Source organism: Eucyclogobius newberryi, unplaced genomic scaffold (genome assembly GCF_026437365.1).
Source record: "Eucyclogobius newberryi isolate DKJ021-1_F unplaced genomic scaffold, fEucNew1.0.hap1 SCAF_13, whole genome shotgun sequence".
Taxonomy (NCBI): Eukaryota; Metazoa; Chordata; class Actinopteri; order Gobiiformes; family Gobiidae; genus Eucyclogobius; species Eucyclogobius newberryi.
In genome coordinates this window covers 16,411,558-16,439,482 of record NW_027315757.1, presented here as the reverse complement: position 1 = coordinate 16,439,482, position 27,925 = coordinate 16,411,558, and the positions used below count along the sequence as shown (strand labels likewise).

At 47.9% G+C, this 27,925-nt stretch overlaps 1 protein-coding gene across 1 annotated transcript in view; it reads right to left on the bottom strand.

The window, feature by feature from the left end:
* Positions 1–27,925, bottom strand: part of ntf4 (neurotrophin 4) — a 44,527-nt gene continuing 16,602 nt past the window's right edge. Inside the window, exon 2 of the mRNA XM_072442723.1 lies at positions 1–1,189. Within this exon, the coding sequence (XP_072298824.1) occupies positions 1–1,170 (1,170 nt within the window). The 5' untranslated portion in view covers positions 1,171–1,189. The remainder of the gene's footprint in view (positions 1,190–27,925) is intronic.

The following is a 27,925-nucleotide window of genomic DNA, read 5'->3' as shown; positions in this document are numbered from 1 at the left end:
TCAGCCCCTCCCCCGCCCCGACGGCGCCTTGTTGTTGGTCCGCGACAGGAGCACGCACACGCAGGACGCGTCGATGCGGATCCACCTCCAGCCCATGCGGTTGCTAGCGTCTTTGGTCAGCGCGCGCACAAACGACGACTTGGCCACGCACTTGCTCTTCCACTGCTTCTTGTCGATGCCGAGGCAGCTGGCGCCGTCCACGCCCGTCTCCTCGTGGCGCCCGTCCTGCGGCAGCTGGCGACACCGCGTCTCGTAAAAGTACTGCTTGATGGGCCCGCTCTGCGTCTGGATCTCCTGGATGATGCTCACCTTGTTCCCCTTGTTGTCCACCGCCGTCGTTTTGTCCATGACCCAGGCGTTGACCGACTCGCACACCGACCTCTGGCCCCAGCGCGCCTCCGTCAGGTGCGACCGCTTCTCGCGCCTCGCCCCGTACCCGTCCGGCGAGAGCGCGTTGTCCCAGCCCAGCTCCTCGTCCGCCGGCCCGCCCCCCTCTTCCAGCATCAGCAGCAGCGGCGGCTGCTGCGGAGGCGACGGCGAGAACAAAACGCGCGGGTGAGCGTCCAAAAACATGTCTCCTTCGAGTAATCCGTCCAGCTCCAAACGCACCGGGTCCAAATTGTCCTCAAAGCCCTTTTCTGTCCTTTCCGAATCTGCCGTGTGCGTCGGACTTGCAGCAGTAAGCGAGTCTTGCACATTGTTTTTACTGTTAAAATCCACATTATTTTTGTATATTTCAGCATCTGCCGTAACGTCCCGAGTGCGCACCGGCATAGATTCGGTCGGTGGAACCTCCAAAGTGTTCACCGAGTTCCAATTGTACACTCCACTGACGTCGTTTGTCATAAAATCCCTTTGATTCCGTTGTTTGCCAGAGTCATGGTCCACCGGAACAGAGTTGTAGTCCGCCGGGACAGAGTTGTAGTCCGTCGGGACAGAGTTACGGTCCGCCGGGACGGAGTTCTGATCCGCCGGGACAGAGTTGCGGTCCATCGGGACAAAGTTCTGGTCCGCTGGGACAAAGTTGTAGTCCGTGGGCCGATGCGAGTTGTAGTCCGGAGCATGGCGCGGCGGAGGAGGAAGTGATGCGGCTACGATCCGGGTGGCGGTCTCGTGAGGGAAGGGCAGAGCCGAGGCGATCACCATGGCAACCAGGGGAAGCCAGTGCATCACTCCCAAAACAGATCAGCTGAAAAACAGACAGAACGGAGAGTTTTAATCTATGCCTTCCATGAAATAAAATTATGGTCAATATAGAAGAAAATGCAGTCAAAACGCTCTCTCTCTGATCTATTAAATTATCTGGCAAGGGTTTTGCTAGCTTAAACGTGTCAGCAGTGGGCCCCAGCTCGTGTTCCAAAACGAAACCGCTGAAGTTTTCAGGAAAGCTCTGTATTAACCCAATAAACACCAGACGTAGCCTCGGCCGCTGAAGGCAGATTGTGGACCTCAGCGCTTCCAGTAAAACGGTTTTATGGGCGCTCGCATTTTCCTCTTTTACGAGTCTGTACTGTAGGCATTTTGGCTTTACTGTCTCTGGCACAAACACTGGAAACGCGCTTGTACCCGTCCGTCCCCCCAAATACACCATCCATCCATCCATCTTCTGCCGCTTTATCCGGGGCCGGGTCGCGGGGGCAGCAGTCTGAGCAGGGACTCCCAGACTTCCTTCTCCCCAGAAACTTCCTCTAACTCCTCCGGGGGGATCCCGAGGCGTTCCCAGGCCAGCCGAGAGACATAGTCTCTCCAGCGTGTCCTGGGTCTTCCCCGGGGCCTCTTCCCGGTGGGACATGCCTGAAACACTTCCCGAGGGAGGCGCCCAGGAGGCATCCGAAACAGATGCCCGAGCCACCTCAGCTGGCTCCTCTCGACGTGGAGGAGCAGCGGCTCTACTCCGAGCTCCCCCCGTGTGGCCGAGCTCCTCACCTTATCTCTAAGGGAGCGCCCAGCCACACGGCGGAGGAAACTCATTTCGACCGCTTGTATCCGCGATCTTGTTCTTTCGGTTACTACCCAAAGCTCATGACCATACCCAAATACACTTTAATGACAAAATGTGCACAAAACACGACGATGTAAAAGCAGCGTCCTTAACCGGGGTCAGGGCTTTTACGACGCAAGAGGAAGTGACAAACAATGCGGGACAATGGCTTTAATAGCAGGGTAGAGGCTAAATGCTAACACAAGCTAATAAATCTAAATTGACACGCTATGGTAAGTGCAGGTGTGAAAAGGACGTCCTCAGCTTCAGGGACAGTTTCAGGCGTCACCACATTGTTTTCATTCCTTTCGATTCAAAGCCGGTAATTGTGGGATAAAATAGTGTCAGTGACTTTTTGAGCTGTCATTATATTGTTTTCTTATTCAAAAAACAACAAAAACAAACTAGATCATTGTGCAATGGCTGAAGCCATTGCGAGTGTTGTTGTTGTTGTTGTTGTTGTTTTATGGCGGTTGGCATCCAAGTGTTGCATTACCGCCAGACTTTATTCCTCAGACTTGTTGTTGTTGTTGTTGTTTTATGGCGGTTGGCATCCAAGTGTTGCATTACCGCCAGACTTTATTCCTCAGACTTTGTCGTAGTCCTCAGACTCTGTCGTCGTAGTCCTCAGACTCTGTCGTAGTCCGTAAAAGTAACTTGTAACTTTGGTGTTACAAAGCCCATGAGGTCATGATATGTCTTTGTGACCGGCTTTATTCCAGGGAGACTCTTCTTCATCTTCCTCTCCTTCTTTGACGTTCGGTGCTTCCACCGTACAGCTTTATTCTTCAGGCTTCATTCTATAGGCTTTAATATGTCCACTGATGTCGCCGCTTGGTAGCCGTGCGTCTACGAGACTGGGCGAGGACAGGAGACCACCCCCACCCCCATCTCGTCACTCTGATCACTCTGACTCCCCACAAGCAGACCCCCATCACTCCGACTCCCATTTAGCGCCTTTAGCCTGTTTTCTATATCTGCCCAATCAAGCTCCTTTGTTCCAAGGAATCTCCCTGCAGCTTTAGCAATGATCCTGATCCTTTCAGTTCTGCTTTGAGTCTGAGCAGCACAGTTTACAACATCCACCATAAAGAGTACAAAATCCTCTCTATCCACAACCAGGGTATTCTCATTAATTCTGGAACCTGCACACATGGGACCTCCACTCTTGAAACCTTCACACTTCTTGGGAGCCACGCTGGCCTCTCTCATTTCGCCCTGGCTGGGAGCAGCGCTGGCTCCTCTCTCTGTATTTACTCTAAACTCGTTACTTGAAACTTTCTTGACTGCATCTGCATAGGATATACCTTGAGAGACCTTTATTTTCTGCACCTCAGCAGCTCTTTTGCTAAACCTGCATCCCCCGTAGGCAGAGCTATGTTCTTCCCCACAGTTACAGCACTTCAGTTTTGCACCCACGTCACACTTCCCATACTCATGATCTCCTGCACATTTACCACACCTTTGCCTCCCTCTACAGACCGCTGCAATATGCCCAAAGCGCTGGCACTTAAAGCAACGCAGGGGCGGCGGAACATATGGCCTGACGCTATAGCACATGTACCCAATGAACACCTTACTAGGCAGGCACCTCCCTTCAAGTGTTACCATTACCGACAAGCTGTCACATCTTACCCCAAACCGGGTCACCTTCAAACGCCTAGCGTCCACCACAGTAACTCCCGTCAAATTCTCCTTAACTTCATCCACAGACGTCGCCGTAGGGACACCTATGATAACTCCTCTGACCGTGTTTCTTTCAGCATTAGACACAAGAATGTCCTTTCCACCCAGACGTTTAGTTCCAATCGCCTTCCGTTGCTGAGCCGCGTCCTTGCACACGACCAGCAGCGAGCCATCTCTAAGGACACTCGCACTCTTGATCACTCCCACAGCTACAGTTAGGCTCTTTGACAATGCCACTGAATTCCACTCCTTAAAGGATGCACTATCCTGTGCAAGCTTTATGATCACCTTACAGTCTCTGCTCTCACCCCGGACATCAATAGCTTCAGCCTCATCCTGCTGCTCATTCCCAGAACCCTCGGACGAGCTAAGGGACTTTTTACGTTTCCGGGCACGTGCAGCCAGAAAAGGCTGCTCCTCCACGCCGTCCAGAACGTCTTCCATCCCCGATCCACTCTCCTCCGCCATCTCCCGTCTCTCCAGACCGGGTGTTGAGCAAGGTCTCCTCACAGTTTTGTTCTTCCAGTGCCTTGACTTCCAGTGAAACAACAACAACTATTCTAGTCACAAAGACAAATCATGACCTCATGGGCTTTGTAACACCAAAGCAATGGAAGGAGTACTTTTACGGACTACGACAGAGTCTGAGGACAAAACACTGGAAGTCAAGGCACTGGAAGAAGAACTTTTAGGACTACGACAAAGTCTAAGGAATAAAGTCTGGCGGTAATGCAACACTCGGATGTCAACCGCCATAAAACAACAACAACAACAACAACATCTATCAACGTTTACCCAGCCCTGTGCTATATAAGTAAGCAACCACAGCCTGACACAAACCCTGTGACTGGATCGCCAGAACGTTCCGCAGATTGAACTCCTGCCCATTATTCCGAAACCACAAGGCCAACCCGGCCCTTTCTCTATCATAAGCCTCACAGCAAATCAGCACATGCTCGACAGTCTCTGGCACCCGACAGTGACCACACAGACCGGTCGGATGTTTACCTATCCTACTCAGTGACCAATTGAGTCCAGCATGGCCAATCCTCATGCGGGCGAAGGCCCGTTCCTCCCACGCGTTTCTGCCCATAGACCTGCAAGGACCCACACTACCCTGTATGTGATAGAGATGCCGTCCAGTAACACAGTGGCTCCAAAATTCCTGCCAAAGGCCGACCACATGACTCTTGATAACGGGCTTGATTTCAGATTTGCTTAACTCAACCGCCACATCAATTGATGGCCGCCTAAGGGAAAGTTTAGCCAGTGTATCAGCCATTTCGTTACCATCCACCCCCACATGCGCAGGGACCCAAATGAAGGAAACCCTCACATCCTTCCTGGACAGGGAGAGCATCAGACAGAAGATGCCATTCAACACATCCTGTCTGCAATCCGATTTCCCAGATTTAATGCTTTGCAATGCAGAAAGGCTGTCAGAGGCCACCACAATGCCGCAACACTGCAAAGCAGATTCCGCCCATTCCAATGCCAACCGTATCGCTATGAGTTCCGACGTGAAAACAGAAAGGCGATCTGTCAACCTCTTCTTGACCGCCAACCCCAGGTCAGGCACAAAATAAGCAGCGCCAGTACGCCCACTCTCAGGATCCCTAGACCCGTCGGTATAAATAAACACATCACCTGAGTGCCTATCGATGAGCGCTTGAACGGCAAACTGCGGTGCCCTCCCAGCGACTCCTCTAAGCTTGCCATGCAAGCTAACATCAACAGGAGCCGGGACAAACTACCACAAAGCTATAGCAGACAAAGCCACCGACGGGCTCACACGCAGATCACCAACCCCCGCAAGCCGAGCCTTTGCATTTCCTATCTGGCTAAAAAACATACTGCCAGCCTCATTCTGCCCCCCATCAACCCTGAGAAAGTCCCTCACCGGGTGAGAGCTCGTATGACCTTGCACATTCACCCAGTAAGCCAACAGAAGTTCTAGCCTCCGGAGCCGTAACGGCAATTCCCCTAACTCAACCTGCAGCGCCGAGACAGGGGAGGTCCTAAAAGCCCTACAGCAGATGCGCAAGGCCTGGGTTTGCTCCACATCAAGCTTCTTTAAGTTAGTCTCAGCTGCAGACATGTAGGCTATACAGCCATAATCAATAGCCGCCCTCATGATGGCCCGATAAATACCCAGGAGCGACCTTCTGCTGGCCCCCCAGTCCTGGCCGGATAGACAACGAAGCAAGTTATTCACCCTTTTGCATTTACCACTGACCTCATCAATGTGCTGACGCCAACTAAGCCTCTCGTCAAAGGTGACCCCCAAGAACCTCACCTCCCTGACCTGTTCGAGTACCTGCCCAAGCAGTCGAAGGGAGACGTCCCTATGCCCATTGAAGAAACAGATCACTTGAGACTTCCATACGGACAGTTTAAACCCCCACTTCAGGGTCCACTGCTCCACCTGCTGTATTGCCCTTTTCAGTTTCGCCTCGTAAAACCGGAGATTCCTCCCTCTCACCCATAGAGCGCCATCATCAGCATAAAGGCTCCTCCCAACAGACCCATCCACGTCGTCAAAGATGTCCTTAATCATAACATTGAACAAGATAGGGCTGCACACATTCCCCTGCGGGATCCCATTCTCTACCTCATAGACCCCAGAGTAAGCAGCGCCCACTCTGGTTTGAATACGCCGGCCAGACAGAAAGCTCCGGACCCAGTTAAACAGTTTACCCTTCACACCACACTTCCGCAGCTTAATGAGGAGCCCATCCTTCCAAAACATATCGTACGCCTTCTCCACATCAAAGAGCACCGCAATAACCTTTTCTTTCTGAGCCCTGGCCAGCTGGATATCAGATTCCAAACACAACACGGAATCCATGGTGTTGCCACTCTGGTGTGCGGGAAGCAAACCCTGACTCTCCAAGAAGTAATCCAACCTCTCGGTAACTTTTTATGGCAGTTGGCATCCAAGTGTTGTTGTTGTTTTTGTTGTTGTTTTATGGCGGTTGGCATCCAATTGTTGTTGTTGTTGTTGTTGTTTTATGGCGGTTGGCATCCAATTGTTGCATTACCGCCAGACTTTATTCCTCAGACTTTTCGTAGTCCTCAGACTGTCGTAGTCTGTAAAAGTACTCCTTCCATTGCTTTGGTGTTGTTGTTGTTGTTGTTTTATGGCGGTTGGCATCCAAGTGTTGCATTACCGCCAGACTTTATTCCTCAGACTTTGTCGTAGTCCGTAAAAGTACTCCTTCCATTGCTTTGGTGTTACAAAGCCCATAAGGTCATGATATGTCTTTGTGACTAGAATAGTTGTTGTTGTTTCAGAGACCTACCGGCTTTATTCCAGGGAGACTCTTCTTCATCTTCCTCTCCTTCTTTGACGTTCAGTTGTTGTTGTTGTTGTTGTTGTTTTATGTTGTTGGAATAAAGGATTATCTTATCTTATCTTATCTTAAGTGTTGCATTACCGCCAGACTTTATTCCTCAGACTTTGTCGTAGTCCTCAGACTCTGTCGTAGTCCGTAAAAGTACTCCTTCCATTGCTTTGGTGTTACAAAGCCCATGAGGTCATGATATGTCTTTGTGACCGGCTTTATTCCAGGGAGACTCTTCTTCATCTTCCTCTCCTTCTTTGACGTTCGGTGCTTCCACCGTACAGCTTTATTCTTCAGGCTTCATTCTATAGGCTTTAATATGTCCACTGATGTCGCCGCTTGGTAGCCGTGCGTCTACGAGACTGGGCGAGGACAGGAGACCACCCCCACCCCCATCTCGTCACTCTGATCACTCTGACTCCCCACAAGCAGACCCCCATCACTCCGACTCCCATTTAGCGCCTTTAGCCCGTTTTCTATATCTGCCCAATCAAGCTCCTTTGTTCCAAGGAATCTCCCTGCAGCTTTAGCAATGATCCTGATCCTTTCAGTTCTGCTTTGAGTCTGAGCAGCACAGTTTACAACATCCACCATAAAGAGTACAAAATCCTCTCTATCCACAACCAGGGTATTCTCATTAATTCTGGAACCTGCACACTTGGGACCTCCACTCTTGAAACCTTCACACTTCTTGGGAGCCACGCTGGCCTCTCTCATTTCGCCCTGGCTGGGAGCAGCGCTGGCTCCTCTCTCTGTATTTACTCTAAACTCGTTACTTGAAACTTTCTTGACTGCATCTGCATAGGATATACCTTGAGAGACCTTTATTTTCTGCACCTCAGCAGCTCTTTTGCTAAACCTGCATCCCCCGTAGGCAGAGCTATGTTCTTCCCCACAGTTACAGCACTTCAGTTTTGCACCCACGTCACACTTCCCATACTCATGATCTCCTGCACATTTACCACACCTTTGCCTCCCTCTACAGACCGCTGCAATATGCCCAAAGCGCTGGCACTTAAAGCAACGCAGGGGCGGCGGAACATATGGCCTGACGCTATAGCACATGTACCCAATGAACACCTTACTAGGCAGGCACCTCCCTTCAAGTGTTACCATTACCGACAAGCTGTCACATCTTACCCCAAACCGGGTCACCTTCAAACGCCTAGCGTCCACCACCGTAACTCCCGTCAAATTCTCCTTAACTTCATCCACAGACGTCGCCGTAGGGACACCTACGATAACTCCTCTGACCGTGTTTCTTTCAGCATTAGACACAAGAATGTCCTTTCCACCCAGACGTTTAGTTCCAATCGCCTTCCGTTGCTGAGCCGCGTCCTTGCACACGACCAGCAGCGAGCCATCTCTAAGGACACTCGCACTCTTGATCACTCCCACAGCTACAGTTAGGCTCTTTGACAATGCCACTGAATTCCACTCCTTAAAGGATGCACTATCCTGTGCAAGCTTTATGATCACCTTACAGTCTCTGCTCTCACCCCGGACATCAATAGCTTCAGCCTCATCCTGCTGCTCATTCCCAGAACCCTCGGACGAGCTAAGGGACTTTTTACGTTTCCGGGCACGTGCAGGCAGAAAAGGCTGCTCCTCCACGCCGTCCAGAACGTCTTCCATCCCCGATCCACTCTCCTCCGCCATCTCCCGTCTCTCCAGACCGGGTGTTGAGCAAGGTTGTTGTTGTTGTTGTTGTTGTTTTATGGCGGTTGGTAGAATAGTTGTTGTTGTTTCAGAGACCAACTTTATTCCTCAGACATCGTTGTAGTCCTTAAAAGTTCTTCTTCAGTGCTTCCACCGTACAGCTTTATTCTTCAGGCTTCATTCTATAGGCTTTAATATGTCCACTGATGTCGCCGCTTGGTAGCCGTGCGTCTACGAGACTGGGCGAGGACAGGAGACCACCCCCACCCCCATCTCGTCACTCTGATCACTCTGACTCCCCACAAGCAGACCCCCATCACTCCGACTCCCATTTAGCGCCTTTAGCCCGTTTTCTATATCTGCCCAATCAAGCTCCTTTGTTCCAAGGAATCTCCCTGCAGCTTTAGCAATGATCCTGATCCTTTCAGTTCTGCTTTGAGTCTGAGCAGCACAGTTTACAACATCCACCATAAAGAGTACAAAATCCTCTCTATCCACAACCAGGGTATTCTCATTAATTCTGGAACCTGCACACTTGGGACCTCCACTCTTGAAACCTTCACACTTCTTGGGAGCCACGCTGGCCTTTCTCATTTCGCCCTGGCTGGGAGCAGCGCTGGCTCCTCTCTCTGTATTTACTCTAAACTCGTTACTTGAAACTTTCTTGACTGCATCTGCATAGGATATACCTTGAGAGACCTTTATTTTCTGCACCTCAGCAGCTCTTTTGCTAAACCTGCATCCCCCGTAGGCAGAGCTATGTTCTTCCCCACAGTTACAGCACTTCAGTTTTGCACCCACGTCACACTTCCCATACTCATGATCTCCTGCACATGTACCACACCTTTGCCTCCCTCTACAGACCGCTGCAATATGCCCAAAGCGCTGGCACTTAAAGCAACGCAGGGGCGGCGGAACATATGGCCTGACGCTATAGCACATGTACCCAATGAACACCTTACTAGGCAGGCACCTCCCTTCAAGTGTTACCATTACCGACAAGCTGTCACATCTTACCCCAAACCGGGTCACCTTCAAACGCCTAGCGTCCACCACCGTAACTCCCGTCAAATTCTCCTTAACTTCATCCACAGACGTCGCCGTAGGGACACCTACGATAACTCCTCTGACCGTGTTTCTTTCAGCATTAGACACAAGAATGTCCTTTCCACCCAGACGTTTAGTTCCAATCGCCTTCCGTTGCTGAGCCGCGTCCTTGCACACGACCAGCAGCGAGCCATCTCTAAGGACACTCGCACTCTTGATCACTCCCACAGCTACAGTTAGGCTCTTTGACAATGCCACTGAATTCCACTCCTTAAAGGATGCACTATCCTGTGCAAGCTTTATGATCACCTTACAGTCTCTGCTCTCACCCCGGACATCAATAGCTTCAGCCTCATCCTGCTGCTCATTCCCAGAACCCTCGGACGAGCTAAGGGACTTTTTACGTTTCCGGGCACGTGCAGGCAGAAAAGGCTGCTCCTCCACGCCGTCCAGAACGTCTTCCATCCCCGATCCACTCTCCTCCGCCATCTCCCGTCTCTCCAGACCGGGTGTTGAGCAAGGTTGTTGTTGTTGTTGTTGTTGTTTTATGGCGGTTGGTAGAATAGTTGTTGTTGTTTCAGAGACCAACTTTATTCCTCAGACATCGTTGTAGTCCTTAAAAGTTCTTCTTCAGTGCTTCCACCGTACAGCTTTATTCTTCAGGCTTCATTCTATAGGCTTTAATATGTCCACTGATGTCGCCGCTTGGTAGCCGTGCGTCTACGAGACTGGGCGAGGACAGGAGACCACCCCCATCTCGTCACTCTGATCACTCTGACTCCCCACAAGCAGACCCCCATCACTCCGACTCCCATTTAGCGCCTTTAGCCCGTTTTCTATATCTGCCCAATCAAGCTCCTTTGTTCCAAGGAATCTCCCTGCAGCTTTAGCAATGATCCTGATCCTTTCAGTTCTGCTTTGAGTCTGAGCAGCACAGTTTACAACATCCACCATAAAGAGTACAAAATCCTCTCTATCCACAACCAGGGTATTCTCATTAATTCTGGAACCTGCACACTTGGGACCTCCACTCTTGAAACCTTCACACTTCTTGGGAGCCACGCTGGCCTCTCTCATTTCGCCCTGGCTGGGAGCAGCGCTGGCTCCTCTCTCTGTATTTACTCTAAACTCGTTACTTGAAACTTTCTTGACTGCATCTGCATAGGATATACCTTGAGAGACCTTTATTTTCTGCACCTCAGCAGCTCTTTTGCTAAACCTGCATCCCCCGTAGGCAGAGCTATGTTCTTCCCCACAGTTACAGCACTTCAGTTTTGCACTTTTAGGACTACGACAAAGTCTAAGGAATAAAGTCTGGCGGTAATGCAACACTCGGATGTCAACCGCCATAAAACAACAACAACAACAACAACAACAACAGATAAGAGTAAAGTACTATTAAAGGCATAATGGACGATTTGTTTGGCCCAAATCTGAGTCTTATTTCCTCGTGGCGTGGACTGCTGATTAGTCCTGCCACGAATCAATCATAAAACGCACCTACTGCTCACCTGCAGCTGCGTCCGGCTCGTCCCAGGAGAGCAGCACATTTCAGCGTGTCTAAGCGCATGGATCTATCAAAATATAGTTCCCTCAGTGTACGGGACAAAATTAGGACGGAGAAAGACAGTTCGAGCTGTCTCTGAGGAGACGGATATCTACGGGAGACGAGAGATGCGATGCGATCCGTCGCGCTAATAAACAAACGCACGTGTGTGTTGTATCAGTCCGCACGGGGGAGGGCGCATGCGCACTTCCACCTGATTTCTCAAATCGCCGATAAATCGTCCATAACGCCTTTAAGTAAGGACAAAGTTGTGGTCCGAGAAATAATTAAAAACTAAAAAGGTATTTGGGGAAACTATTACTCAAGAATAATTTTAGGGGCGACTGTACGGACATAGCATCTGATTCATCATTTAACGTTTATGTAAAGTAAAACATTAAATAAAAGTACAAAAAAGTAGACAAGACAAACTCAATCATTTCTGAAGAACACACTCAGTGAGAAAAGAAACAACACTGCAATAAGTAAAAGTACAAGTATCAGAAAGTTACTTCAAGAAGTACAAAGTTACTCAAGTAAATGTGTCTGAGTACTGCCACCTTACTTTCCGCATAAAGTAAGGCCCTTCCTTAACTTAGCACTTGCATTCTAAAGGTTGGTACGCTTCCATACATTAGCACCGAGCTAATGCTAACACCGAGTGTTAGCATTAGCCTCCAAATGTCACAAACTGTGAAGCACCAGTTTTGGCGACTGGAAACCACTCAACCACACGTGAGTAACACTAGAGCCTCGGCAGAAAACATGACCGCGTTTAATAGTGTATGGTTTATTCACGGTAGCGAATTAGCATACATGCTAACGACCATGTAAAAAACATGACTTGAATCTAATGTCATGCGGGGCAACAGTTTGACGATTACATAGTTTTATTTCATCAAGTCTCACAAATCTTGTCGACATTAGTGACCTTCAGAAACCAGAGATAGAAGTTAGAACCCAAAACATTTCCCTGTGGTACAATCCTCCAGCGAAGGTTTGTCCTGACCAAGACAAGCACAAAGATCTGGGGATGGAACCCCACTGCCCCAGAGAAGTATGTGTCAAATACAGACAAATCACCCTACGGGATCAACAGTGTGACCCTTAACCTTTTTGTTGACTTGTGTAACGAACATAAACGAAAGTAACTGTAACTCTGTATTTTGGTTTCTACCCTGTTCATGTCCTTGGTGTTTTATTTTGACATGTCTGTTGTGTGCTTGTTTTTCAGTTTAACTTCCTGTCTGTTGATTGCCCTCATGTGTCCCATGTGTTGTGTCTAGAGAGGCACCGATCAATCGGCCGCCGATAAAAAAAGTCGGTTTTATGTCCAATCGACCCCAATCGGTGACCGGCCGGTCACTGTCGTAATTTCCGGTTTTCTGCCGATCAAACTGACCCGCATGCGCGGTGCGTAGCAGCTCAACGCGCCCAGAGCAAAACAGCTAAAAACGAGCAAGACTCTTTCAGACCGCGGCGGCCAAAGCGTCCAGTTTACATTCAAAGTCTATGTAAACGCGCGTCGAACACCTCCTGCGTTTTCCGCTTAGACAGGCGCATAAGCTTCAAGGCGTTAAAATTAAAAGGAGCGTCATCTCTGATGCCGCAGAAAAGTTGAACAAATCTGAAATTTTCTGCGGCATCAGAGATGACGCTCCTTTTTGTTCCTGTTCTGTATATATATAGTTATTTATTTTTCTATTTTTCCACAAAATAAATTACATTTTATATTATAAAACGTGTGTCCTGTATACATGCCCCTTTTTCATATATATAATACTGGGTAGTTTGTGGTAAAATCAGTGATGTCATAGAAAATAGATAGAAAATCAGCATCGGAAAAAACGGTTTTAGCAGGTCCGACCTCCTTAAAAAACGGAAATGAGTATCGGCCAAGAATTTTGAAATCGGTCCATCTCTAGTTGTGTCTCCTTGTGTGTTTAAGCCCCATGTTTCACCTTGTCCTAGTCCTTATCCTAGTCCTTATCCTAGTCCTTGTCCTAGTACTAATCCTAGTCCTTGTCCTAGTCCTTATCCTTGTCCTAGTCCTTGTCCTAGTCCTTATCCTAGTCCTTATCCTTGTCCTAGTACTAATCCTAGTCCTTATCCTAGTTCTAGTCCTAGTCCTTGTCCTAGTACTAATCCTAGTCCTTGTCCTAGTCCTAGTACTAATCCTAGTCCTTATCCTAGTTCTAGTCCTAGTACTAATCCTAGTCCTTATCCTAGTTCTAGTCCTAGTCCTTGTCCTAGTACTAATCCTAGTCCTTGTCCTAGTTCTAGTCCTTGTCCTAGTACTAATCCTAGTCCTTATCCTAGTTCTAGTCCTAGTACTAATCCTAGTCCTTATCCTAGTTCTAGTCCTAGTCCTTGTCCTAGTACTAATCCTAGTCCTTGTCCTAGTTCTAGTCCTTGTCCTAGTACTAATCCTAGTCCTTGTCCTAGTCCTTATCCTAGTCCTTGTCCTAGTCCTTGTCCTAGTCCTTGTCCTAGTCCTTATTCTAGTCCTTATCCTTGTCCTAGTACTAATCCTAGTCCTTATCCTAGTTTTAGTCCTAGTCCTTGTCCTAGTACTAATCCTAGTCCTTGTCCTAGTTCTAGTCCTTGTCCTAGTCCTAGTACTAATCCTAGTCCTTATCCTAGTTCTAGTCCTAGTACTAATCCTAGTCCTTATCCTAGTTCTAGTCCTAGTCCTTGTCCTAGTACTAATCCTAGTCCTTGTCCTAGTTCTAGTCCTTGTCCTAGTACTAATCCTAGTCCTTATCCTAGTTCTATTCCTAGTCCTAGTACTAATCCTAGTCCTTATCCTAGTTCTAGTCCTTGTCCTAGTACTAATCCTAGTCCTTGTCCTAGTTCTAGTCCTTGTCCTAGTCCTAGTACTAATCCTAGTCCTTATCCTAGTTCTAGTCCTAGTCCTAGTACTAATCCTAGTCCTTGTCCTAGTTCTAGTCCTAGTTCTATTCCTAGTCCTAGTACTAATCCTAGTCCTTATCCTAGTTCTAGTCCTAGTCCTTGTCCTAGTACTAATCCTAGTCCTTATCCTAGTTCTAGTCCTAGTCCTTGTCCTAGTACTAATCCTAGTCCTTGTCCTAGTTCTAGTCCTTGTCCTAGTCCTAGTACTAATCCTAGTCCTTATCCTAGTTCTAGTCCTAGTCATTATCATTATCCTTATCCTAGTCCGTGTCCTTGTCCTTATCCTTGTCCTAGTCCTTATCCTAGTCCTTGTCCTAGTCCTTGTCCTAGTCCTTGTCCTAGTCCTTATCCTAGTCCTTATCCTTGTCCTAGTACTAATCCTAGTCCTTATCCTAGTTCTAGTTCTAGTCCTTGTACTAGTACTAATCCTAGTCCTTGTCCTAGTTCTAGTCCTTGTCCTAGTACTAATCCTAGTCCTTATCCTAGTTCTAGTCCTTGTCCTAGTACTAATCCTAGTCCTAGTTCTAGTCCTTGTCCTAGTACTAATCCTAGTCCTTATCCTAGTTCTATTCCTAGTCCTAGTCCTAGTCCTTGTCCTAATCCATGTCCTTTGCAGTTTTGGATCGTTCTTTTGATTTCTTCCATGAAACAGGTAAGAGACTGCTACTTCACTGAATTAGATGAGATCCATTTCAAATTTAAATGTTTAGATGTTTAGATTGTTGACTTATTTAGCTGCCGACAGTGAGCGCAGATGTCCTCCACACCTCCGTCCTCCACACCTCCATCCTGGAGAGTTTCGGTCCTGTAATGTCTTCACCTCTTTGCCAAAACATAATCGTCTCATAATTAGCCGCGTGATTAGCCGTGACACGAGGTGATGCGTGCGACGGGTTCCACTCGTTTCACTCTGTTCTTTTCTCTCTTCTCTTACGTAACGCCTCGAGCTGTTGCTTCAGTCTGAATATGTCTCACCTTTGGAGATGTTCCACAGTGCGGCATTAAACTTATCTATGTCCGTGTAGGCAGCGCCGTCAGGACAACTTACAGGTCAGATCTGTGGGGAGGCGATAAAACCCCTCTAATTAAATAAATGCCAAGTTTAAGTTGAATGCTACACTGTGGAATACAAGAAGATAAGAAGATAAAATTATTCAAACAAATAAACGGACAGGACAGGCTATTATCATGAGGTCCCGCCCGGTGGGAGGGGCTTATTCAGAGTAGGATAAATATCAGATTTCACAGACTCGATCCACAGATTGAGAATGAGGATTACTCCGACTTGCTCCTGTTTATAACTATTTGCAGTGCTCCCTCTGGTGGACAGAATGAGCTGTTGTGACAGGTGCAGAAGCGGGTGTGGTTCTGATGACAGGTGAAGAAGTGGATATGGTTCTGATGACAGGTGCAGAAGCGGGTGTGGTTCTGATGATGGAGCACAATCTCTCACTGTCACTCAGGATGTGACGAGGCCATGACGACAGCTTCTCTCAAACGGACACAAAGCCAGGCCAGAGCTAACAAACGGCAAAGGAGACGGCAAAGGAGGCGGCAAAGGAGACGGCAAAGGAGGCGGCAAAGGAGGCGGCAAAGGAGACGGCAAAGGAGATGGCAAAGGGGACGGCAAAGGAGGTGGCCAAAGAGACGACGACCGGGGAGACGGCAAAGGAGACTGCCAAGGAGGCAGCAAAGGAAAACAGGTGCTATCAGGAGCTAAGAGAAGCTAAAAAAGGAGCAAACGGGAGCAGAAACGGGAGCTAAGAGAAGCTAACAGGAACTAACAAAAGCTATTGGGAGCTAACAGGAGTAAACAGAAGTAAAAAGGACATGACATAAGTAAACAGGTGACAAAGGAGACGGCAAAGGAGATGAAAAAGAAACAAAGTGCATTTGGGGCAACATTTGGTGTGAACTGTGATCTGAAAACAAACGTATTGAAATGAAACTTGCGGTTGGAAAACAAAGCGGGAGACTCTTCTTTCAAGGACACGGACTGAGATACATATTTTCATTGAATTATAATAAGCACTCTCACATTGTGACGTCAAGAAGACGTTTTATCAGCACTCTGCCGACACTTTAATAATAACAAGCATCCATTGTTTGAAATGGAAACATAGACTAAAAAGCACTCTTCCCCAGGGGCCAGCTCAGGGCCCTTAGCTCCTGAAGTTTATTCTACACATCCAAACAGAAAATCCAGCCACTAAAGTAAGAAAGTACTTCATAAGCTTTTTAATGAAGTGTCTGGTCTTCAATGTGGATTTGGGTTCTTGCTTCATCGCTGCCACATCATCTCCAGTTTAACTTCAATTTTTATGATTTGGGCAAATAATCCAGTCTTGTCTATGTTTGGCCCTTGGCCCTAGTTTTACCAAACAGGATTCAAAAGAGTGACGGGCCGTACGAGTTTGAGCGTTTGAAAACCAGAGTATCAAAGTTCTCCTGAAGCTCACGAGGCTGCTATGTTATGTTATTGCTTTGGATCAGCTACTGGGAGCTAACGAAAGCTAATGGAAGCCAATGAAAGCTAATGGGAGCAAACAAAAGCTAACGGGAGCTAACGAAAGCTAATGGGAGCTAACAAAAACTAACGAAAGCTAATGGGAGCTAATGAAAGCTAATGGGAGCAAACGAAAGCTAACGGGAGCTAACGAAAGCTAATGGGAGCTAACAAAAACTAACGAAAGCTAATGGGAGCTAATGAAAGCTAATGGGAGCAAACGAAAGCTAACGGGAGCTAACAAAAGCTAACGAAAGCTAATGGGAGCTAACAAAAACTAACGAAAGCTAATGGGAGCTACCAGGAGTACACAGAAATAAAAGGAGATAAACACAAGCAAACAGAAGTAAACGGGAGTAAACAGGGGCAAAGAGGAGCTAAGAGGAGCAAACAGGAACTAAAGAAAGCTAACGAGAGCTAACAGGAGTAAACAGAAGTAAAAAGGACATGACATCAGTAAACAGGTGCTACCAGGAGCTAAGAGGAGCTAAACAAGGAGCAAACAGGAGCAAAAACAGGAGCTAAGAGAAGCTAACAGGAACTAACAAAAGCTAACGGAAGATAAAAGGAGCTACAGAAGTCAACAGGAGCTAACAGAAGCTAAGTATGCGTCTTAAGCCCGCTTCACTGGTAGAACTACATCTGCCACATTCTCCTCGTGCTTTAACTCCATCAGACACAAATACTATTAACACGTTCCTCCACAGCCGAGTGTCTTCACCAGGTCTGAACTCATCAAAAGTATCAAATCAATATCAAAACTATGTGGTAGGTGAGGGGGGTGGAGAGGGGGGAGGGGGGATGGTGACGCGTGCCTGTGGGTATGACGCGGTCTTGCACCCACCGCCCGTCAGTTTGGAGATTCGCGGAAAAGAGATAGTCTGTAATATAGCTAAAAACTGTGGGAATCAATCAAAAAAAACACTCTGGGTACATATATGAAGCACAAACAGCAATGTAAGAAGGTTAAAAGCTCTGAAAAGTCGGATTTGCATGTTATGGGACCTTTAAATGTAAAACGGAAGTCACATGGAAACAAAAGTAGTGCTGCACAATATATCACAATACATATTATATAATACATGCTCAGAACCAGGTCCAGGCTGCTCAGAACCTGGTCCAGGCTGCTCAGAACCAGGTCCAGGCTGCTCAGAACCAGGTCCAGATGCGTTGGACCGCCAGATTTTCCTTTTCTGTCGCGTCACGTGTGGCTGGAGTGGTTTGAATATTTGGGCTGTGAGTCACAAACGCGTCTCAAACATGACTGATCCGTGATGATCCGTGATGATCCGTGATGATCAGTGACGAGGAGGTTTGCTCACATTGAGTCATGACTAACTCCGCTGTAAGAGATCCGGCTGGGCTCGCCAGGTTTTCCCTGCTGTAGGATTCCACTGAGGCGTCGGACACAGTGGAATGTGGCTCGTTTTACATCATCCTCTTATTGTGAAGGCCACACCGGGAATATACCACTCATTTACCTACACGCCACAATAAGAATACTATGCTCTGTAAATATAACTTATAACTGTACAATATTGTAAAAAACGTGAGCTCTAATAAATAAAAAGCAGAATTAATCACTAACATTTAGTTTGTATCTACAATGAGTCGAACGAACAACACAACAACAACAACAACATCAACAACAGGAACTCACAAAGTGTCCGTGATATACGTCGACACAAATGATTGATTGTTCCTTCGATGATTTATTGAACGATAAGTTGATATTGTAATTATTGTGGTATAATGAGACTTGTCCAAATACGGCTGGGCAATTATTGGAATTTTTAATATTAATTCATGTTTTTATTTCTCATAGTTTAGATACAAGTGGAATCGAAGGCAGAAGTGGAATGTAACAAAGTAGAGAAGTAAAAGTACTGTACTCAAGAACGCAGGCGGAAGTGCGCACGCGCCCTCCCCCGTGCGGACTGATACAACACACACGTGCGTTTGTTTATTAGCTCAACGGATCGCATCGCATCTCTCGTCTCCCGTAGATTTCCGTCCACTTCTGCGTCAGCTCGAACTGTCTTTCCCCGTCTTCATTTTGTCCCGTACACTGAGGGAACTATATTATGATAGATCCATGCGCTTAGGCACGCGGAAACATGGGGACGAACCGCACGTGGCTGCAGGTGAGCGATAGGTGCGTTTTAAGAATGATACAGGCCAGGACTAATCGGCAGTCCACGCCACGAGGAAATAAGACTTAGATTTGTGCCAAAAAAATCGTCCATTCAACCTTTAAGGTACAGACTGAAAAGTACTTTTCCTTCTTTGATTTGAAGGGTAATTCTACCTTTTGAGCCAAAAAAACACACACACACACACATAAAATTCTCTAGAAAAATAAGGAAATTGATTCAAATTCTTCACACTTTAACCACTCCCAAAATCTTTGAAATACTTCTTACTCTGAAAGTAAAACTTTTTTTTACTGTACTTCAAGTAGATTTTTAAAGTAAGACTTATACCTTTAACTGTACTTCTACTTAACAAAGCAGAGTACTTCTTTCACCTGTTAGACAGTGGGATGTGAGAATAATGAAAATGTAATGAGCTTCTTCTTTTTGAATTTTTAAAATCAACTTACAAAAACTCTAATCTTTTGTCCACGTGGGCCAGTTATGGCCCAAATGAAGAGGAGCAAAGTCTAAATGAGCCGTTTCTAGGAAAACATCGAGATTCTGAGTGTTTTCTGCAAAAAGTCCATCCACACGAGCCATAGCAACGACACACGCCATTTACCTCTGCACACACACCAGGGACAAGGGACAAGGAACAAGGGACAAGGGACAAAGGACCAGAGACCAGAGACCAGAGACCAGAGACCAGAGACCAGAGACCAGAGACCAGAGACCAGAGACCAGAGACCAGGGACTAGAGACCAGGGAGCAGGGACCAGAGAACGGAGAACGGAGCAGGGGGCAGAGAACAGAAAACAGAGAACAGAGAACAGAGACCAGGGACCAGAGACCAGAGACCAGAGAAAAACAGACCAGAGAACAGAGAACAGGGACCAGAGACCAGGGACTAGAGACCAGGGAGCAGGGACCAGAGACCAGAGACCAGAGAAAAACAGACCAGAGAACAGAGAACAGGGACCAGAGACCAGAGCAGGGAACAGGGACCAGAGACCAGAGACCAGAGACCAGAGACCAGAGACCAGAGACCGGAGACCAGAGACCAGAGACCAGGGACCAGGGACACACACAACTCATGCAGCTGAGTCTGGACCAAGCCAAGACTGGAAACAAGACCATAAACTGAACCTTAAACCAAAGTGTGGAGACACCCTGAAGCTCTGCATCATCATCATAAAACGGTATTATTTATTTTATGTTTTGAGCCCTTATTTTAGTATTGTCAATCATTATACATTACTTTATGTTGAACCTTAAGTTTTCAGTTTGAACTTTCATGATTCTGATCAGACTTTTATAAAGTGAAGGCGCTCGTTCCTCTGAGCTTCATTAAAGACTGTTTCATTTTTCCACGTGAGACAGAAACCTCAGAGGTTACATATTAATTACATATTACAAACAGTATTACATATTACAAGTTTGATTTCATAAATCTGCTCACATATTATTGTAATATTAACGTGTTTTTTAAGGATTTCACTTTTCTTTTGTTATATAATCTTGTACAATCATGATATTTCTTATTAATATTAACTGTGAAATGTTGGGCTAGGACTAAACTAAACCCACTGCACATTTGTGTCGGATGAGGAGCGATTGTCCAAAGAACCTGTCGTCATAGAGTTAGTTTGTCGCGATATCAGTTTTATTTGGTGTATTCATGTCTAATCCGGTCGGTCCCTTTGAGATCTAAATGTCTTTGTGGTCAAAACACAAGTCAGACGAGAAAATGGAACTAAAGTTGTCTCAACTTACAACCGAGCAACATTTAGAGGCACAAACCGTGTTCAGACTCAAAAATACGAGTAAAACGTGATATTCCTGCACTTTTGTGATGGATTTGACCGACGTTTCACGTTTAAACCTGGACTAACACGCTCAAAGACACGTTTGAACACATTTCCGTTGGATTGCCGGCCCTATTGTGCAGCCCTAATGCGTTGTTTAGTGTCTGGAACTCGAAGCATGAGCGCTCGGAGTGTGTCGACCCCAAAATACCTGAACTCCAGTGACCTCAGAGCCACGAGAAGTTAAAACTGCGCTCACATGTCCACGTCCAACTTAATCTGGGACTAGACCTGGAGCCGGGCCCGTGGTGATATATCAATAATGCTGCAGTCGAGGGGTTGAATAATGAGTATATTAAGAGTCATAAATGCTGCTGACTTACTACTGAAGTGTTTCATTCTGCTTTTCATTCACTGCAGCTCATGTTTACAGTTTTGCTCTTTTGGAAAAGGGTTTATTGGGCTGTATAAAAGGCATAAAGGAGTTACAATTTTATCGTTTGATGTGATTTTCCGTGGCAATATACAGAATTTGGTATACTACCTACAGTACCTGGAACTAGACCAGGACTACAGCAGGACCAAACCACGTCTACATCAGGACCAAACCACGTCTACATCAGGACCAAACCACGTCTACATCAGGACCAAACCACGTGTACATCGGGACCAAACCACGTCTACATCAGGACTAAACCACGTCTACGTCAGGACCAAACCACGTCTACACCAGGACTAAACCACGTCTACAGCAGGACCAAACCACGTCTACATCAGGACCAAACCACGTCTACATCAGGACCAAACCACGTCTACATCAGGAACAAACCACGTCTACATCAGGACCAAACCACGTCTACATCAGGACTAAACCACGTCTACGTCAGGACCAAACCACGTCTACATCAGGACCAAACCACGTGTACTTCAGGACCAAACCACGTCTACATCAGGACTAAACCACGTGTACATCAGGACCAAACCACGTCTACACCAGGACTAAACCACGTCTACGTCAGGACCAAACCACGTCTACACCAGGACCAAACCACGTCTACATCAGGACCAAACCACGTCTACGTCAGGACCAAACCACGTCTACATCAGGACCAAACCACGTCTACGTCAGGACCAAACCACGTCTACATCAAGACCAAACCACGTGTACATCAGGACTAAACCACGTCTACATCAGGACCAAACCACGTCTACATCAGGACCAAACCACGTGTATATCAGGACCAAACCACGTCTACATCAGGACCAAACCACGTCTAAATCAGGACCAAACCACGTCTACGTCAGGACTAAACCACGTCTACATCAGGACCAAACCAAGTGTACATCAGGACTAAACCACGTCTACATCAGGACCAAACCACGTCTACATCAGGACCAAACCACGTGTATATCAGGACCAAACCACGTGTACATCAGGACTAAACCACGTCTACGTCAGGACCAAACCACGTCTACATCAGGACCAAACCACGTCTACATCAGGACCAAACCACGTCTACGTCAGGACCAAACCACGTCTACGTCAGGACCAAACCGTGTGTACATCAGGACTAAACCACGTCTACGTCAGGACCAAACCACGTCTACATCAGGACCAAACCACGTCTACATCAGGACCAAACCACGTCTACACCAGGACTAAACCACGTCTACGTCAGGACCAAACCACGTCTACATCAGGACCAAACCACGTGTACATCAGGACCAAACCACGTGTACATCAGCACCCAACCACGTCTACATCAGGACCAAACCACGTCTACATCAGGACCAAACCACGTCTACATCAGGACCAAACCACGTCTACACCAGGACCAAACCACGTGTACATCAGGACCAAACCACGTCTACACCAGGACCAAACCACGTGTACATCAGGACCAAACCAGGTCTACATCAGGACCAAACCACGTGTACATCAGGACTAAACCATGTCTACATCAGGACCAAACCACGTCTACATCAGGACCAAACCACGCCTACATCAGGACCAAACCACGTGTACATCAGGACCAAACCACGCCTACATCAGGACCAAACCACGTCTACATCAGGACCAAACCACGTCTACATCAGGACCAAACCATGTGTACATCAGGACCAAACCACGTCTACATCAGGACCAAACCACGTCTACATCAGGACCAAACCACATGTCCATCAGGACCAAACCACGTCTACATCAGGACCAAACCACGTCTACATCAGGACCAAACCTCGTCTACGTCAGGACTAAACCACGTCTACGTCAGGACCAAACCACGTCTACGTCAGGACCAAACCACGTCTACATCAGGACCAAACCACGTCTACATCAGGACCAAACCACGTGTACATCAGGACCAAACCATGTGTACATAAGGACCAAACCACGCCTACATCAGGACCAAACCACGTGTACATCAGGACCAAACCACGTGTACATCAGGACCAAACCAGGTCTACATCAGGACCAAACCACGTCTACACCAGGACCAAACCTCGTGTACATCAGGACCAAACCACGTCTACATCAGGACCAAACCACGTCTACATCAGGACCAAACCTCGTGTACATCAGGACCAAACCACGCCTACATCAGGACCAAACCACGTCTACATCAGGACCAAACCACGTCTACACCAGGACCAAACCACGTCTACATCAGGACCAAACCACGTCTACGTCAGGACCAAACCACGTGTACATCAGGACTAAACCACGTCTACGTCAGGACCAAACCACGTCTACGTCAGGACCAAACCACGTCTACATCAGGACCAAACCACGTCTACATCAGGACCAAACCACGTCTACATCAGGACCAAACCACGTCTACATCAGGACCAAACCACGTCTACATCAGGACCAAACCTCGTCTACGTCAGGACTAAACCACGTCTACGTCAGGACCAAACCACGTCTACGTCAGGACCAAACCACGTCTACATCAGGACCAAACCACGTCTACATCAGGACCAAACCACGTGTACATCAGGACCAAACCATGTGTACATAAGGACCAAACCACGCCTACATCAGGACCAAACCACGTGTACATCAGGACCAAACCACGTGTACATCAGGACCAAACCAGGTCTACATCAGGACCAAACCACGTCTACACCAGGACCAAACCTCGTGTACATCAGGACCAAACCACGTCTACATCAGGACCAAACCACGTCTACATCAGGACCAAACCTCGTGTACATCAGGACCAAACCACGCCTACATCAGGACCAAACCACGTCTACATCAGGACCAAACCACGTCTACACCAGGACCAAACCACGTCTACATCAGGACCAAACCACGTCTACGTCAGGACCAAACCACGTGTACATCAGGACTAAACCACGTCTACGTCAGGACCAAACCACGTCTACATCAGGACCAAACCACGTCTACATCAGGACCAAACCACGTCTACATCAGGACCAAACCACGTCTACACCAGGACTAAACCACGTCTACGTCAGGACCAAACCACGTCTACATCAGGACCAAACCACGTCTACATCAGGACCAAACCACGTCTACACCAGGACTAAACCACGTCTACGTCAGGACCAAACCACGTCTACATCAGGACCAAACCACGTCTACATCAGGACTAAACCACGTCTACGTCAGGACCAAACCAAGTCTACGTCAGGACCAAACCACGTCTACACCAGGACTAAACCACGTCTAAGTCAGGACCAAACCACGTCTACATCAGGACCAAACCACGTCTACATCAGGACCAAACCACGTGTACATCAGGACCAAACCACGCCTACATCAGGACCAAACCACGTCTACATCAGGACCAAACCACGCCTACATCAGGACCAAACCACGTCTACGTCAGGACCAAACCAGGTCTACATCAGGACCAAACCACGTCTACACCAGGACCAAACCACGTCTACTTCAGGACCAAACCACGTCTACATCAGGACCAAACCACGTCTACATCAGGACCAAACAACGTCTACATCAGGACCAAACCACGTCTACATCAGGACCAAACCACGTGTACATCAGGACCAAACCACGTCTACATCAGGACCAAACCACGTCTACATCAGGACCAAACCACGTCTACATCAGGACTAAACCATGTCTACATCAGGACTAAACCACGTCTACGTCAGGACCAAACCACGTCTACATCAGGACCAAACCACGTGTACATCAGGACCAAACCACGTCTACATCAGGACCAAACCACGTCTACACCAGGACTAAACCACGTCTACGTCAGGACCAAACCACGTCTACACCAGGACCAAACCACGTCTACATCAGGACCAAACCACGTCTACATCAGGACTAAACCACGTCTACATCAGGACAAAACCACGTCTACATCAGGACCAAACCACGTGTATATCAGGACCAAACCACGTCTACATCAGGACCAAACCACGTCTACATCAGGACCAAACCACGTCTACGTCAGGACTAAACCACGTCTACATCAGGACCAAACCACGTGTACATCAGGACTAAACCACGTCTACATCAGGACCAAACCACGTCTACATCAGGACCAAACCACGTGTATATCAGGACCAAACCACGTGTACATCAGGACTAAACCACGTCTACGTCAGGACCAAACCACGTCTACATCAGGACCAAACCACGTCTACGTCAGGACCAAACCACGTCTACGTCAGGACCAAACCGCGTGTACATCAGGACTAAACCACGTCTACGTCAGGACCAAACCACGTCTACATCAGGACCAAACCACGTCTACATCAGAACCAAACCACGTCTACACCAGGACTAAACCACGTCTACGTCAGGACCAAACCACGTCTACATCAGGACCAAACCACGTCTACACCAGGACCAAACCACGTGTACATCAGGACCAAACCACGCCTACATCAGGACCAAACCACGTCTACGTCAGGACCAAACCAGGTCTACATCAGGACCAAACCACGTCTACACCAGGACCAAACCACGTGTACATCAGGACCAAACCACGTCTACATCAGGACCAAACCACGTCTACATCAGGACCAAACCACGTCTACGTCAGGACCAAACCAGGTCTACATCAGGACCAAACCAGGTCTACACCAGGACCAAACCACGTCTACATCAGGACCAAACCACGTCTACATCAGGACCAAACCACGTCTACGTCAGGACCAAACCACGTCTACGTCAGGACCAAACCACGTCTACACCAGGACTAAACCACGTCTACGTCAGGACCAAACCACGTCTACATCAGGACCAAACCACGTCTACATCAGGACCAAACCACGTGTACATCAGGACCAAACCACGCCTACATCAGGACCAAACCACGTCTACATCAGGACCAAACCACGCCTACATCAGGACCAAACCACGTCTACGTCAGGACCAAACCAGGTCTACATCAGGACCAAACCACGTCTACACCAGGACCAAACCACGTCTACTTCAGGACCAAACCACGTCTACATCAGGACCAAACCACGTCTACATCAGGACCAAACCACGTCTACATCAGGACCAAACCACGTCTACATCAGGACCAAACCACGTCTACATCAGGACCAAACCACGTCTACATCAGGACCAAACCACGTCTACATCAGGACTAAACCACGTCTACATCAGGACTAAACCACGTCTACGTCAGGACCAAACCACGTCTACACCAGGACTAAACCACGTCTACATCAGGACCAAACCACGTGTACATCAGGACCAAACCGCGTCTACATCAGGACCAAACCACGTCTACACCAGGACTAAACCACGTCTACGTCAGGACCAAACCACGTCTACACCAGGACCAAACCACGTCTACATCAGGACCAAACCACGTCTACATCAGGACCAAACCACGTGTATATCAGGACCAAACCACGTCTACATCAGGACCAAACCACGTCTACATCAGGACCAAACCACGTGTATATCAGGACCAAACCACGTCTACATCAGGACCAAACCACGTCTACATCAGGACCAAACCACGTCTACGTCAGGACTAAACCACGTCTACATCAGGACCAAACCACGTGTACATCAGGACTAAACCACGTCTACATCAGGACTAAACCAGGTCTACGTCAGGACCAAACCACGTCTACATCAGGACCAAACCACGTCTACGTCAGGACCAAACCTCGTCTACGTCAGGACCAAACCACGTCTACGTCAGGACCAAACCGCGTGTACACCAGGACTAAACCACGTCTACGTCAGGACCAAACCACGTCTACACCAGGACCAAACCACGTCTACATCAGGACCAAACCACGTCTACATCAGGACCAAACCACGTGTATATCAGGACCAAACCACGTCTACATCAGGACCAAACCACGTCTACATCAGGACCAAACCACGTGTATATCAGGACCAAACCACGTCTACATCAGGACCAAACCACGTCTACATCAGGACCAAACCACGTCTACGTCAGGACTAAACCACGTCTACATCAGGACCAAACCACGTGTACATCAGGACTAAACCACGTCTACATCAGGACTAAACCAGGTCTACGTCAGGACCAAACCACGTCTACATCAGGACCAAACCACGTCTACGTCAGGACCAAACCACGTCTACGTCAGGACCAAACCACGTCTACGTCAGGACCAAACCGCGTGTACATCAGGACTAAACCACGTCTACGTCAGGACCAAACCACGTCTACATCAGGACCAAACCACGTCTACATCAGGACCAAACCACGTCTACACCAGGACTAAACCACGTCTACGTCAGGACCAAACCACGTCTACATCAGGACCAAACCACGTCTACACAAGGACCAAACCACGTGTACATCAGGACCAAACCACGCCTACATCAGGACCAAACCACGTCTACATCAGGACCAAACCACGTCTACATCAGGACCAAACCACGTCTACATCAGGACCAAACCACGTCTACGTCAGGACCAAACCACGTCTACATCAGGACCAAACCACGTCTACACCAGGACCAAACCACGTCTACGTCAGGACCAAACCACGTCTACATCAGGACCAAACCACGTCTACGTCAGGACCAAACCACGTCTACGTCAGGACCAAACCAGGTCTACATCAGGACCAAACCAGGTCTACACCAGGACCAAACCACGTCTACATCAGGACCAAACCACGTCTACATCAGGACCAAACCACGTCTACGTCAGGACCAAACCACGTCTACGTCAGGACCAAACCACGTCTACACCAGGACTAAACCACGTCTACGTCAGGACCAAACCACGTCTACATCAGGACCAAACCACGTCTACATCAGGACCAAACCACGTGTACATCAGGACCAAACCACGCC